The sequence below is a fragment of the Xenopus tropicalis genome, chromosome 1, assembly GCF_000004195.4.
Source record: "Xenopus tropicalis strain Nigerian chromosome 1, UCB_Xtro_10.0, whole genome shotgun sequence".
In the NCBI taxonomy this organism is placed as follows: domain Eukaryota; kingdom Metazoa; phylum Chordata; class Amphibia; order Anura; family Pipidae; genus Xenopus; species Xenopus tropicalis.
Genome location: NC_030677.2, coordinates 182783567 through 182798821, shown reverse-complemented (window position 1 = coordinate 182798821; position 15255 = coordinate 182783567). Strand labels below are relative to the sequence as shown.

The 15255-nt window shown below is 41.1% G+C and overlaps 1 protein-coding gene across 1 annotated transcript in view; it reads right to left on the bottom strand.

Annotated features, from left to right (window-relative positions):
- map1b (microtubule associated protein 1B) overlaps positions 1 to 11493 on the bottom strand; it is a 40141-nt gene extending 28648 nt beyond the window's left edge. Inside the window, exon 1 of the mRNA XM_002934819.5 lies at positions 11011 to 11493. Coding sequence (XP_002934865.1) covers positions 11011 to 11188 — 178 coding nt within the window. The 5' untranslated portion in view covers positions 11189 to 11493. The remainder of the gene's footprint in view (positions 1 to 11010) is intronic.
- Between the last annotated feature and the right edge of the window lie 3762 nt (positions 11494 to 15255).

Below are 15255 nucleotides of genomic sequence, written 5' to 3'. Positions count from 1 at the left end.
TAATGTTCTGTATTTACAAAGTGTTCCCCTGTTACCCTACAAGACGCTTGTTCTCATCACGTGATCTGAATATTCAGCTGAAATATATCCACTGAAATGAATTAAGTGTAATGTAAATAAAAAAAGCTTTTTAAAGGGGTGATGTACTTTTAAGTTTACTTTTGTTAACTTAAAGTATGTTGTAGAATATCCTATTCCTAACAACTTTAAAATTAGTCTTTATTATTTATATTTCATAGTTTCTCCATTGTTTTGCCTACCTCTTCTGTATTTTTCTAGCTTTCAAAGGAAGTCATTGACCCCGGCAGCTAAAAACTGCCATGTAGCTGCTGTGTAGCAATGGAAGCAATTGAAATAAGGCTAAATGGCACAGGCTAAATGGCCAATAACAGATAAGCTCTTTATTACACCATTATATTCTATAGAGCTTATCTGTTATCTGCTATGTAACCTGAGCCTTTTCCCCTGAATGGCTGCCTCTGTGGCTACATAGCAGCTTATTCATATAAACTATAGTAGTGTTTCTAGAGCAAAAGTTTTACCAGTGCAGAACAACAGTACATTTACTTTAATTGTATGTGTAACTTTATTTATAAAGCGCTACAAGGGTACACAGCGCTGTACAATCTTACAGAATTACACAGAGGGAGGACAAGTGTTATAATAAATACAATAAATAGTTATAAATACACAGGGAAAGTGCCATGTGGTATGAGACACAGTAGGAAGGAGGTCCCTGCCCCATAGAGCTTGCAGTCTTTAATTATTTTAAAACACTTATTTTGGTTACTGTTCCTTTAACCAGGAACTGGATTTCACCCTGGACCAACAATCCACACCTCCTTTATTACTGGATCCTTGTGGATCCTTTTAATTCAAAGGAAAAACAAATCCTTATAGAGGGAATTTGTAGCTGAGGCTACAATTGTATTATTATTGTTAATTTTGACTCTTTATCTTTCCATTCAGTCCCTCTCCTATTCATATTTCTGTCTCTCATTTACATCAGTCTGGTTGCTAAGGTAACCAATACTCTAGCATGTATATGCCACTTTAAAGTTAATTTAAAAATGAACAACTCCTTTAACAGTATCAAATACAGACCCAGATTTACCATTTATAACGCCAACTACTTTTGTCACCATATTGCCAACCTAATCCGCCAACAAAGCTAGTGGGTTGACCCATGGCCCCAAACCCCACTTCAGTCTGTGTGTATATAATAAATAAACATGAATTATTCAGAGAGAAGCCCACAAAACAGCACTTAGCCACCACCTAAGCACCACCCCACCTCCTGCAATAAATGACTTATTGCGCTTGTTTTTTGCATTTTTTATTTTTACTGCCTTCCTGCTCGTAAATGACTCCTACTAATTTTGCTTGGGTGCAGTAAATCTTAGCAACCAATAAGTTGTGTGCTTACTGCATATTATTCCATAAACTCTAAAATCTCTGGACTGTACAGTTTCTTTGAAAAATCTTAAAATCCCACAGATTTAGATAAAAGGACAGCACTGGGCCATGCCCTCCTATATAGATGTGAATTCACACAAGACTTATCATACACCATACATCAGGTCGCAATGCATAGACAATAATAGAGTTTAGAAACCCCCACATAGAGCCACAGTTCTTATAAATATAGGTGCATGCTGTATCCATGTATAGTTCACCCTTATAAGTCACTAACTGCATCCCATCAAGTAGTTTACTCTCTCAAATGGGGGTACCTCCATTTCCCATTGATCACTCTATCCATCATTCTTCCCCGCATTTTGAATTTATTGGTTATTAGGAGAACACCTTCCATCATATTAAGGGTACTACAGGTAACTGGGACCAACTAGGCTTTGCAGATATTTTCATTACATTATTAATTTTGGTTATATCTAACAGAGCAATAAACAGACATTTGTGCAAAAAGGGAACAGCACCAAACAAAATAATTTAAACCTGAGCATCATGTCAGCAAACTACAGATATACTGTATAGTAATATATTTTTATGTGGCTCTTAGGATCGTACCATTGACAACTGTACCATCATATAATACTTCCTACTGATTAACCACAGACCCTGCAACTGCAGGGGGGCCCAGGAGGTATAGGGGGCTCCACAAGGCCCTAACTAAATGAGTAATTTCAATATGTATATGTGTATTGGTAAAACAGGTCATTTTGGGGGCCCTAAAATTAATTTGCTGTGGGGCCCAGTAACATCCAGTTACATATCATAAGTACCAGTTTTCCTTATATTCAGTATGTCAGGAGTTTTGTAAAACTGCACACAACCATGTATAATTTACACTAAGGTTCTGCATCATCCTCCACCAAACCCTTTTTCTGATACTGCTGACTAGATTAATTACAGATTTATTTTTTAAACTAGTACTAGTCAACTTTTTACATGCTGTGGGTTGGTTATTTTCATGTTACAGAGCCAAGTTATATCAAAATGATGAAACAAGCCAATGAAGCACACAATAATTCACTATAAGGCCTGGACATTGCAGCCCTAGCCTGACTAACTAAAGATTTAAAGAATATTATTGGTCATGATTATGGACTGAAACAGGATGTTGCTGGCCACATTGGTACAACTGAAGTTGTGGTAGGATACTTTCCTCGTCCCTATTCGCAAGTGACAGGGAAACCAGGGATGGGCAAACTGCACTGCTGGCAACAAAATAAGCCATGAGAAGCAAGTGGAATATTTGTTTATTTTGTTTATCATTTGAAGACCTCTGGCCTTCAACCTATGACTCTTCAGCTCTTGCTGAACTACAATGCTTAACATTCCAATATGTTCAGCAACAGCTATAGAAACACAGTTTTGATGTGCACTACTTTAGATCACAGATTGACAGATCTTTTCCAAGGTATCATGAATAGTACATAGTTCTGCTGGACACAATGGAGCACATGGCAGATCTTCTTGTGATACTGATTCACTGAACTTCTCTGTTATTGCCCAGAAGGCATCCACTGTTATAGAGCCTTAAGGGTATGACGGAGACTGTGAAACCATGGTTAAGCTACAGGTTCCCCCAGGCAGAGCCCTCTGCACCTCTCGTTCAGCCCAGTTAAGTTAAAAATCATTTTCTAGTTCTAAAGAACAACACTTTATAAATAAGTAAATGTGAGTCTATGTATTCCCAGTATTAGCCAGACCTGCAGGGCATATCATTTGTCACTGCACTGTGTATCACAATTTCTTTTATATATAAATATATATCAGAAGTGAGTGGAAATGCCCACAAGCCTCATCCTGGTGGCAGCCAAACTACTGAATGATCTAATCTGACAGCCAACCCTATGGCTGGGTTAGGAGATCTATTTGCCCAGTGCTCATAGCCGTCTGCAAGCAGGTTCCCTTGGCTGAGATATGAGTAGCCTGACAACCAACAATATAATTAAGTACAGTACAATAATTAGGTTCAAAAGAGACTTGTGTGAATAATAATCATTCTTCTTTCAATGAAGTTTAAACCTGATACAACCAGCTATCAGGGGGGCATCATGGGGGGATGTAGTAAAAAACACAGATATTATATTGTATATTCCAGCATGTACAGACATTAATGGAATAGAAGTCCTTAGAAAACATGTGTACAGATAAAGTGGATTGTAACCACAAGCATCAAATATATAGCAAATTCTATTTTATATTCTTATAAATGTGCTGCAGTATCCAAAACAAGCGAACAGAGAGCTGGGGAGCACCTTTCAGTTAAACTCGGATAAATGTGCCCCAAAATGTACCATTGAAACAATGTTGCACAGGTCAACTCTCCTACAGCCAAGACTCCATTTCCCACAATGACTTGAACACTTCTGTGATTTTGCTACTTCACAGGTATTGTGGGGAATATATGCTAAATGTAATTTTTTACTTGCAAATTCTTTAAAGGAATACTGTCATGCGAAAACATGTATTTTCAAAAAGCATGAGTTAATAGAGCTTCTCTGGCTGAATCCTGCATTGAAATCTGTTTTTCAAAAACACAGATTTTTTTTATATTTAGTTTTGAAATTTCACATGGGGCTAGCCATATTCTTCATTCCCAGGGCGCTACAGTCATGTGACCTGTGCTCTGATAAACTTCAGTCGCACTTTACTGCTGAGCTGCAAGTTGAGTGATATCCCCCCACTCCCAGCAGCCGATCAGCAGAAAAATGGGAAAGGAGCAAGATAGCAGCTCCCAGTAGATATCAGAATAGCACTCAATATTAAGAAATCCAAGTCCGGCTTGGGACTCCTCCAGTTACATGGGAGTAGGAGAAACAATAGGTTACCTGAAAGCAGTTCTAATGTGTAGCGCTGGCTCCTTCTGAAAGCTCAGACTCAGGCACAATGCACTGAGATGGCGCCTACACACCAATATTACAGCTAAAAAAATACGTTTGTTGGTTCAAGAATAAATTTTAAATGGTAGAGTGAATTATTTGCTATGTAAACAGTGTCATTTATAAATAAAAGTATACCATCAAAATGATGACAGTATCCCTTTATTGTGATTTGAATTAATTGTATAAACAAGGGGATATATTTATTCCAGTGTGTAAGCCAACATCACCTGTGATGTTGCCCACAGCAACCAATCAGCAATTAGAATTTAAAGGTCACCTACAGTTAGAAAACAAAAGCAAAGATCTGATAGGTTGCTATGTGCAACATCAGCAGTATAATAAATATGCCCCTAAGGTGGGACTCCATAACCTTCTTATCCTTAACCTTCTTTTCATGCAGTTCCCACAATTCCTTGCAGTCTTCTGTTATTTTCCTTATTCTTAGGTCTGTAAATCAAAAAACATGCAAGGCACTGTGGGAATTGGTTGGAGGAGAGCCAGTTCCAAATACAATGTTTCAGTTGGAGCAGTAGTCAGGTCAAGCTTTGGGAGGAATAACAATTGATAGAAAGAAACTGCTTTCTATATCAATTACATTTATAAATAGGGATGCACCGAATCCAGGATTCCGTTCAGGATTCAGCCAGGATTCGGATTAAGGCAAGTCCAAGTGTCTGGCCGAAACAAATCCAGATTCTTAAGATTATAAATTGCTACTTATATTTTGTTTTATTATGCGAAAAATGTTTTCCATTTACAACAACATATGACATGGAAAATATTATGTTCTGCACTTGTGGGTGCCTTATACTAACACATTTTTCATTTTTTATTACAGTGTCCTTTGGGCTACAGGGGGCTCAAAACTTTCAAAACACAATTTTAAATTTTAGGTGAAAAAGGAATCTTGGGGTCTGTGAGCCCCTACAAAGGATCAGTATATTATACCATTATATTATCTTATCACAGAGCTGTGTTATAAAGGGTTTTTGTGAGCGTTCTGATAATTGATTATTTATATATCTGGTCATTTATTGATCCTTATGTTGTATCCATAATTTGGATGTTGAAAAGATATCTAATCTTATAAAAATTGAAGGTCCAACCGTAACTCCAACTGTAATGAGTACAGATATAGGAAGATATAAGCGTATTGATCATTCAGCCATGATTTCACAAATATATATTACAGCTAACACATACTCACCCCAAACTGCACAAAAAACTGAGCCTAAAGCTAGGCCTTTACATGTATCTAGGAGATCATTCCCCCCCCCACATCTCACCCTAACTGTCAGGGATACTTAATACTTCCCTCACACTGTTTCTTAGTTCACCCACTTGCAAAACAAATGGTTTATGACTTTCCACCCCATCTATTCAAATATGTTATATTTAGCTACATTTAGCTACATTTTCTGGTTGATTTATGTTTCCCAAACCTTGCACTTATCAGGAATGGCGCAGCCATCTAACAAACGTGTGAATGCGTAACTAGGTCACCTCCCACCTGCATCAGCTGGATATGGCTTTGCTCAAATGAAATATGCATGACCAGCGGAATGCTTTTAATGCGACCAGCTACTGACTTTAATGCCAAAGTGAAGGAAAATCAATTGCCTTTCTGTAAATGATGAGCATGTCCGATAAAGGTCAAATTTAAGGACAGCTCCATAAGAGTCCATCTTAAAATGTTCTATGCAATTAGCTATACTGGTATAAAAGAAAGAAAATTTGCTAAATAGGTGCCAAGCGGTAAGAGTTTGAAAAAAGGGATATCTCTAAGGTGCTTCATTAATTATGGGTGGACTGCTTTTTAACTAAAACCTATATAGATACTGTGCCTCGCTGAAAACCAATCCTGTGCTTTTGATGAATTTCCCAGCAAATGTGTACATGAAAAAATTGATCCCTGTAAGCCCTGGGGACATGGATATGTTCTCACAAGGATGCAGGTTATCTTTGAAGGTTTCTTGTGAATTCCCTGCACCCTGTGCCTTTTTACCCAACATATCTCCTTAAAAAATGATCATGGCTTAGGTAGTACCTTTTGCCTAACTAGTTTTGCCCCTAGAGTACTGGATTTTGTCTTTCTAATGGGAATGGGAGACCAGCAAGCCAAGCTGTACAAATGAACTGGACTAATAAAGTCCTGCAGTGCTATTTGATACAGCATTATGAAATGGTTGTATGGGTTGGCTTGTGCCATAGAGAAGGGTTGGTAGAGACGGTGGTGCAATTACTAATTGTGCAACTGTCTCCCCGATTCATGCTGATATCATGCGCAATAACCCTAGTTATTTTTATGTGTTTTTTTAAAAACCAGCACAGATTTTCACCCACCCAACATTCAGGTGTCTATGGAACAGAAAAGATCTGCCCTTTCTCTTCTGCTTTCAGTCTGTGGGATGTCAGACACCACTTGGGCATAGATTACCCTTTATTAAGTGCCACATGGCACCAGAAACACAATATACAGCATATGCTGGTGACATTTTGCACTACCGGCCATTGATGAGGCTCAGACACCCACCATGTGACCAGATCAGACCAGCTTGGCTATCTACATGGATGACCTTATCAGAAATTTATCCCTTGTTTGGAGATCTCACCAAACAAGCAGTTCTTTCAGCTGAAGCACCGAATTCCAAAAGCTCAAAATAATCCTTGCTCAAAAACCCAAGAGAGTGGGTTTGGTTTACTGACACTGAAGCTAAACTGCACCAGTGCACCAACCAATCAGGTTTGCTTTCATTTTCTAACTATAGTTGTCTGCTCAAGACTAATTGTTGATTAGTTGCTATGGGAAATTTTAGTAGTGCCGTTTAGCAACTACATTAGTGAATCAGCCAAAATATACAAACCAGGGATAGGTGCTAGCCCACATATAGAAACCAATTAGTTATAATATCAGTTCACTCATACATCATGGGTAATAAATGACTCATAGACATATGGTTCATTAGAATAACGTACAATTTTCATTTATGCATATACATTATATTATCTATTTGGCTTAGAAGAAGCAAACTCTTAATTATTTCTGAAATCTAATAATTTCAGAAATATATAATTTTACTTTAAAGAGCACTTCTAGCTAAATCATGAGTAAATGTAGTCTATAACATGATTAAAGCACTGACAGAGAGACTGAATAGCGCATAAGCAATGACTAAGATGTAATGACATAATAGCAGTTATAGTTATACCATTCACTGACAAAACTTGTCATAGGAGACAATGCCAATGCTAATGAGGTTTAATCACTCCCGGGACTGAAAATCCCAGGAAATGTAGGAAAGAAAGATCTGGTATGTCAGTGCAAGTATATCATTTTCATATGTGGAGTGGTGCATTGGCCATATCTTTGAAGAAAGGATAATGTTCTCCTTTGAGCCACTCCCATGTCAGAGCCTGGATCCCTACGCTGAGACAATACATTAGGGCCCTATCCTTGGTGCACAGGCAGTTTAAAGGAACAGTCATGATGATACTGCCGTAGGATGGGGGATTGTGATGTGATCCTGGGAAGTGGAGGAATTTTCTAGAGATGAAAATCAGTGTGGGGGGAGGGACACATCGGATAACCCACTGCAGTCTGACCTTGTACATGTGCAACCCTGCAATACACATTCCCCATTAGCTCCCTACATTCAGAGTGGTGAGTTATATTCACCCAGCAGTGTGAGCTATAAAGAACAATAACCATGCTCTGCTACAATGGGAGGGATGGTGTTAGAGATAAGCACAATAGGCATCCCAGGGATAATACTGTGTGGCTAGGGTTGTCACCTGGCTGGTATTTTACTGGTCTGGCTGGTAATAATGATGCTTAATGCCAATATTATTATATATTTGTACAAAATGCAAAATCATAGGAATGCTGGTATTTTTTTCCAAAAAAAGTGGCAACCCTATGTGCGGTGCCACTTGGCCTACTATTAACACACGCATTGCCAGCACAAAAGAGGCCAGGAGGCAGTGACGGCTGTGCCACTATGCTGGGTAGGAATATGAGCCCCTCGCTGTTCCACTGTTGTGTCTCTTCTAAACACATACAGTGTTCTTTTATAAGGTTCACATAGGGGAGGATACTATGAACCCCACATGCTACTGTCTGGCAGTGGCAGACTGAGGAACAGCAGGTATAGCAAAGAAAGCTGGCAAAATGATTTAAAAAATGTTTTTTATTAGTGCTGCCAAAGCCCTTTGCATATTGCTTAAGTGCCACTTCCAGCACCCACTGGCAGCTAAAGCCTGAAAGTGGATGATGGGAGTTGTAAGCTAAAAGTGGATATAAGGCTGTCTCTTTCACCTCAGGCCCCACTAACAATAAATATGCCCTACTGCTACCCAACTGTAACTGGGCTTTCTTGCTGTGATCGGTCCCCTCAGAACTGATGTGGGTAATAGCCTTGTGAATCTTGTGCATTATCAGACTGTGCCAGGGGGTGACAATAGCAGGGCAAAAGGGGGCAGGTAATTATGTGCAACTGAGCAGCTGAGGTAAAGGTTAAGGGCGAAGACACACAAGCTACTTAGTAGCAGCTACTTGTCACGCTACTAAATGCCAGAAAATACCCTGCCAGACAATACTGAGAATTGCCTCTGCTAAAACACACATAGAGCCAATTATCACTAAATGATAAGCATTGTCTAATTTTGTAGCAGTGACAAGTAGCTGCTACTAGTAGCTCTGTGTGTCTTCACCCTGACACATAATACCATCTAGAGAAACTAGTGCACTCCCTCTTTATATTCAATTAGAGTCGCTCATCTTGCACCTTGTACAGGGCCCACATAGAATTCTCTCTATTCCTTAACTAGAAATGCAGGTAAAACCATGCCCCTCACCCTGCCCTCTTTAGTATTAGAGATTAAATACAATTATGTTACAGTGCTTATCTACTAGATCTCCGGCAAAATGAAAGAAGCCACTATGGTATGGAATTGATTACCTAAACAGAATCTAGAATAAAAAGAAGCGTTTAGTCGCCTTCGAGTGAATGTGTGCAAGTGGGTGCGACAGGAGCATGAATGAAGCAGCAGATTTGTGCTGGGAAAGTGACACAGCAACAAGCGCCGCCTGACTGAGCCCAGCACATGCCCTTTCCCTATTGGCTGCCCGCAGGAACGCTCTCTGCCCACTGTGCGTTGCCGTAGGGACCGCAGTGCGGACTGCGCCACGCCCACCCCAGCCGGCACCGCGGCGCTCCTGCAAGTTGGATCCGGTAGCGCTGGGAGATCCGCTCCATGGGCGCCTCCGAGCTTCCCGCAGCAAGCATGGCACTGCCTGTCCTGGCACCGCTTATATACTCAGCTGCTTGCCATACCGGGGAAAGGGGTTCCCTATTCAGTGCAAATATCATTTAGAGCCATGTATATGGCAATATACAGGCAATCTCACCAGCATTAGTCTATAATAAACCAAGGGGGGAAGCATCCCATTGCTATCAGGACCAATTCTAACCCTGACACCTGTATGGCACCAGCAATGTCCAGCCTGTGGCCCTCCAGTTCGTTGTTAGCTATAATTAGTGGCACCCCATGTTAGCAGGAGGCGCCTGACTGGAGGGCCACATACTGGATATTCCTCTTGCTATCAATCCAATAAGCATGGCTGGGCGTGGGGCATGGCAGGATGCGCTGCTCTGTACATGGCGCTGCCCCAGTCTGCGCTGCACGTCCTTGAGATGGGAGCATGGCAAGGGTAGAACAGCCAGGTTATCTGGGGCGGGGCCCCCGGCTATTCAGGATGGCAGAGATAGCCAACCTGCTGTTCCTCCAGCTGTTGGGGAACAGGCAGCTGTCGGAGAGATGTGCAGAGCTGCAGTACCACATCGGCTGGGGGGTTGCGGGTTGCACATTCACTATCTATTTATTAAAAATATCCATTATCATTTATTATATGATGTCCTTTGTAACTTGATCTGCCTGCTCCCACGTACCCCTGTGATGCTGGGGCCCCAAGCAGCTGTTCTCTCTCCGCTATCCTACAGCCAGCCCAGAATAGAGCCAAGGGTACCATCCCTGGCACTTCCACACCCAGCCCGGCACTTCCACACCCAGCCCGGCACTTCCATACCCGGCCCGGCACTTCCATACCCGGCCCGGCACACCCAGCGGTGCTACTGAAACTTCCCCTCTCCCCCATGGAGATTGGATGAGTTACATAGAAAAGGCAGTGCTGAGCATCCCCAGCTCTTTACCCGCAGCTCCCTGCCCATCTGCTCTTATCATGGCATATAACTGGCACATTGCATGAGCAGAAGCCCGGGTTTAGTAGAAAATGGCATGCTTGGCAGCAGGAAGGTTGTTCTGCTCTCAGTGTGGCAGCAGAGGGAGGGGCTCCTTCCTTGCCAACTGTTAGATCTGCAGCCCACCACATTTTCTGTCCAGAAAAAAAGGGAGTGGCTGCTCCAGATTTGCCTTTGTTCCCCCAAACTGAATGGCACAATTGTCCTTTCTCACAGGTATTTTGTGCATCGGTTCAGCTACAAAATCAATTCTGTCCAAGGTATGCGACAAAATGATGTGGCATTTGTGCCCACAGGCAGGAGCCGAGCCGGAACAAAAGCAAGTGCAACCTGTGGGTCTGACAGAGGGATGCTGAAGGGGGGGGGGGTTTCCTAATAGGGGGTCTCTGGCCAGTCCTTACCTCTCTCGATGTTGCTCAGGGCGCATCTCACATGCTCCTCGGTCACTGTCTCCCCAATAACCACCAGCAGGTAGAACTTACTGTCCAGGAACCTGTGCGAGAGGCTGGGGGAGGCTGCTGGGATCGGGACGGTGTGTGCTGGGTCCATGGCCGGTCCTGGTTCCACAAGGGTTGCCATCCTATCCCCCCACCCTGCAGGCTTCCTCTCACTGATATTCCTCCTGGTCTCCCTCACTCGGCTACACCCGGCGGGTAAGAGCAGGCAGCAGGGAGTGAGCCGGGGAGGGGAGGTGGGCAGCCTTTTATACGGCGAGCCTGGGCTGGGACCCTGGGAGGAGAATCACATTAGCTGCCTGTCTCTTTTCCAGCATCCACCGCGTCTGATGTCATCTGCAGCAAATCATCGCCTCCGGAAGCAGAAAGGAAGCGCTGCAACTCAGTGCGGCCAGTAGCAGCAGCAGCAGGGAGGCAATGCGGTGCATCAGCTGCGATTCCCCCCGGCCCATTCCTGCACTGGAACCTAAGGAATTACTGTCTCTATTCAAAGCTTTCACTGCGTACAACACAATCCTGTAACCCTTTCACTGCCAGCCCACTTCTGCACTTTCATTGCCCTTAATGTCAGGGAATTTTCCATCCTTTTGTGTTTTTTTGCTTTAGGAGCTTTTCCTTAGTGATGTACTTGAAAAAAACTATGTACATATAATTTTTTTGGGCAATAACAGCTTTCTGGATTTTGGGCAGGGCTCTTGTATCTTTTATAGGTTATTGTACATATATGTATGTGCAATTTATACTCATATACTCTGTACAGTGCTGCAGAATATATAACTACATGCTGATAATAATAAATATGACTAAATGCCAGGCCACAGGTGGAGCTTCTGGTAACTTTAAAGAAACAGTAACACCAAAAAATAAAAATATTTTAAAGTAAGTGAAATATGATGTACTGTTGCTCTACACTAGTAAAACTGGTGCGTTTGCGTCAGAAACATTACTATAGTTTATATAAATAAGCCGCTGTTTAGTCATGGGGCAGCCATTCAGTCAGAAAGAGGAGAAAAGGAACAGGTTGCATAGTAGAATCCCATTGTATTTTACAGAGCTCATCCATTATCTGCTATGCACCCTGTCCTTTTCCTCCTTTTTTCCAGCATGAATGGCTGCCCCCATGGCTACACAGAAGCTTTGTTTATACAAACTATAGTACCAGTGTAGGGCAACCATACATTATATTTTAGTTACTGTAAAACACTCTCAATTTTTATTTTATGTTACTTTTCCTTTAAAATCCAAATGTTCATTTTTAAAAATAAAACATTAGCCCCCTTTAATGCAGACTATGTTTTTGCACCCCCCTGCACTTACTCTTCCCCACCAGGGGAGAGTCAGAAAGAAGTCTGTTTTAATAAGATATATGGCTCTAAATATTTATTTTAAAATATATCTTAATATAACTGCATATAGAGCATGGATTCTTTTTATCCATGAAAATACTTATGTGGAAAGCCCAATTTTCGCTGAGTGCAAACGCCAAATCCTTATGGTTTTATAGACATTCCTGACATATAGATCAAAAACCCACAGCAGTGCAAAGGCACATTGTAAAGCTCCGCACCAGTAATGATCTTACTATACACTGCAAGGCTAAAACACTGACCCCAGAAAACCCAGATATTTCTGTAAACTATGCATTCTTACAAACTCAAAAATGGCTCAATGTGGTTTTCTGTTCCAAACTACCCAACTGCAGATCTCTGCCAAATTTAGCCAGTCATAAAATGGCCAACAAACTCAAAACTTGTACTTTGCAGTATTATATCTTCTACATGCTACTGAGTAAAGACAATTTTTACAATATTTTACAGACATATTGCTGCAGTTATGTAATAAAAGGCGCTTAGTTTGCACAGGAGCAGTAACCTATAGCAACCAACCAGCAGCTATCATTTACTGGTGACCTGTTTAAAAGCAAACATCTAATTGGTTGCTGTGGGTTACTGATACTGGGCAAACTTAGCTCCTTTTATTATATATGGGGGTTATTCTTATTTTTTATTTATTACAATATTTATCCTCCCTATGTACAATGGAAAGCTGTAAAGGTAAACATACACATATATATGAATGCCAGGAACCGTCTGATAAGTGTAATGCCCAATATGCATAGGACTACCCAACTATGTGACATGCACCCCAAAATGTATATATAGTGCATATGAAGTTTCTTGGCTGACATGTCTACTCTTGGGCTTCAGAACAGCACCTGAATAGTAAACTGACAATTTGGCTTTGGAAACTGCACCATTTTTCCACATGTTCTTGGGTTTAAAGGTAAAATATAATAAGTATGAATGCCAGTGCACTTCTGAGCAGTTTAGTGGTCACTATATATGTATGTAGATATATTTGTATTTATATAGGGGTAGTTGTACAGCATTAACAGGATAAACAGGGGTTAAATACAAATACATACAAAGTACTGTTACATTAAAGATTAAGAGCTAAGTGTCATAGAGACAAGAGGAGGGAGATCCCAGCCCAATAGAGCTTACAGTCTATGTACCTCCTAATGAATTCAAAGCTGCCAAACTGCAGTTAGTAGCTTTACAAAAAAAATGTAAATTGCCACAAAACTTTCAATATAGCATTCAATATCCCACAGGTTTTTTTTAGAATCAGACTGGCAGGACACTGGGAAAGAACCTTGTGGGCCCTACAGCATAACATTGTGACAAAGGGCCCCCTGCAAGAAAATCTTGTGGGGCCCAGCGCACAGCCTCAAAATCCCAAAATTGGCACTTTGCTGAATAGTATATACCAGGGGCCCCCAACCTTTCGTACCCATGGGCCACATTTAAATGTAAAGAGAGTTGGGGAGTAACACAAGCATGAAAAATGTACCTCAGGTACCAAATAAGGGCTGTGATTGGCTATTTGGTTGCTCCTATATGGACTGGCAGCCTACAGGAGGCTCTGCTTGGCAGTAAAAATGGTCTTTATGCCTCCAAAACTTGCCTCCAAGACAGGAATTCAAAAATGGGCACCTGCTTTGAGGCCACTGGGATCAACATCCAAAGGGTTGGTGAGCAACATGTTGCCCCTGAGCCACTGGTTGGGGATCACTGGTATGTACCATAAATTACTGGATAACAAGAATAACTCTCCTTAATAGGACTGGCATGGGATCTCTAAATAGTTTGTTTACTAAAACGATCTGGCATGCAGAGACTGCAAAATATAAGCAGTTTACACAATAGATTTACAGGGAAAACCAACAACGTAGAATGCAATAGAATTAAAAATAAATGAAAAAAACTGAAGAGAGTTACAAATATTTATTACATTATGAGATCAAAAGTTTCACTGGGCTCAAGTCTCCTATCTTCTGAGGCTTCTGAGACTGAGACTTTTAGTCTTCTGAGTGGAACTTTATTTGACTGCTGATCTCAATGTGTGATAAATATTTATAACTCCTTTGGGTTATTTAATTTATTTTTTTAATCAAACTTCAACTACTCTCACTGTGCAGGGAGCATTATATGGGCAATAATAAGTAATAGTAATAATAATAATGATAATAATAATCAGCAATAATACAGAACCAAATGTGCAATGTCTTATCCATAGGCAGAGCCTCAGGGCACATGTACATCTGCAAGTGCAGGGAGCAAGGTGCAATTTTCCATATTTTTCCCCAAGAATTCAAGAATTGCCTACTGCAATTGCGTTTGATTCAGCAAAATTACCACAACTGCATGCACAACTCATGCCACATCAGATGCAACTGCATAGTATTTTTTTGTTCCCCTAAAGAGAAGCTCCACTGTTTTGGGGGTCGAAAATGCATGGGTTTGCTATATAATATTATTCTATATTTACTATACAGAGTGTCCTGCTCTTCCTTATATATTAATTGGGGATCTAACGGGTGAAAACCTTTTACTCTGCAATTGTGTGGAAGTCTGGCTGGTGTCATTTCTGGTGTTTGGTGTACGAGTGGCATCTGCAGCGATTCTTACGGTGTAAGTGTGCTGCACCTATTGGCGCTGGGAACCCTGGAGCTACCGGCTGGTCAGGAGATGGTGTTAGCTCCAGATAGATAGATAGATGGTTGTATATATAGATTGAATAGATGATAGATGTTGCCCATAGCAACCAATCAGCAATTGCATTTGAACAGTTAGAAAATAAAAGCAAAGATCTTATTGGTTGCTACGGGCAACATCACCAGTGATGTTA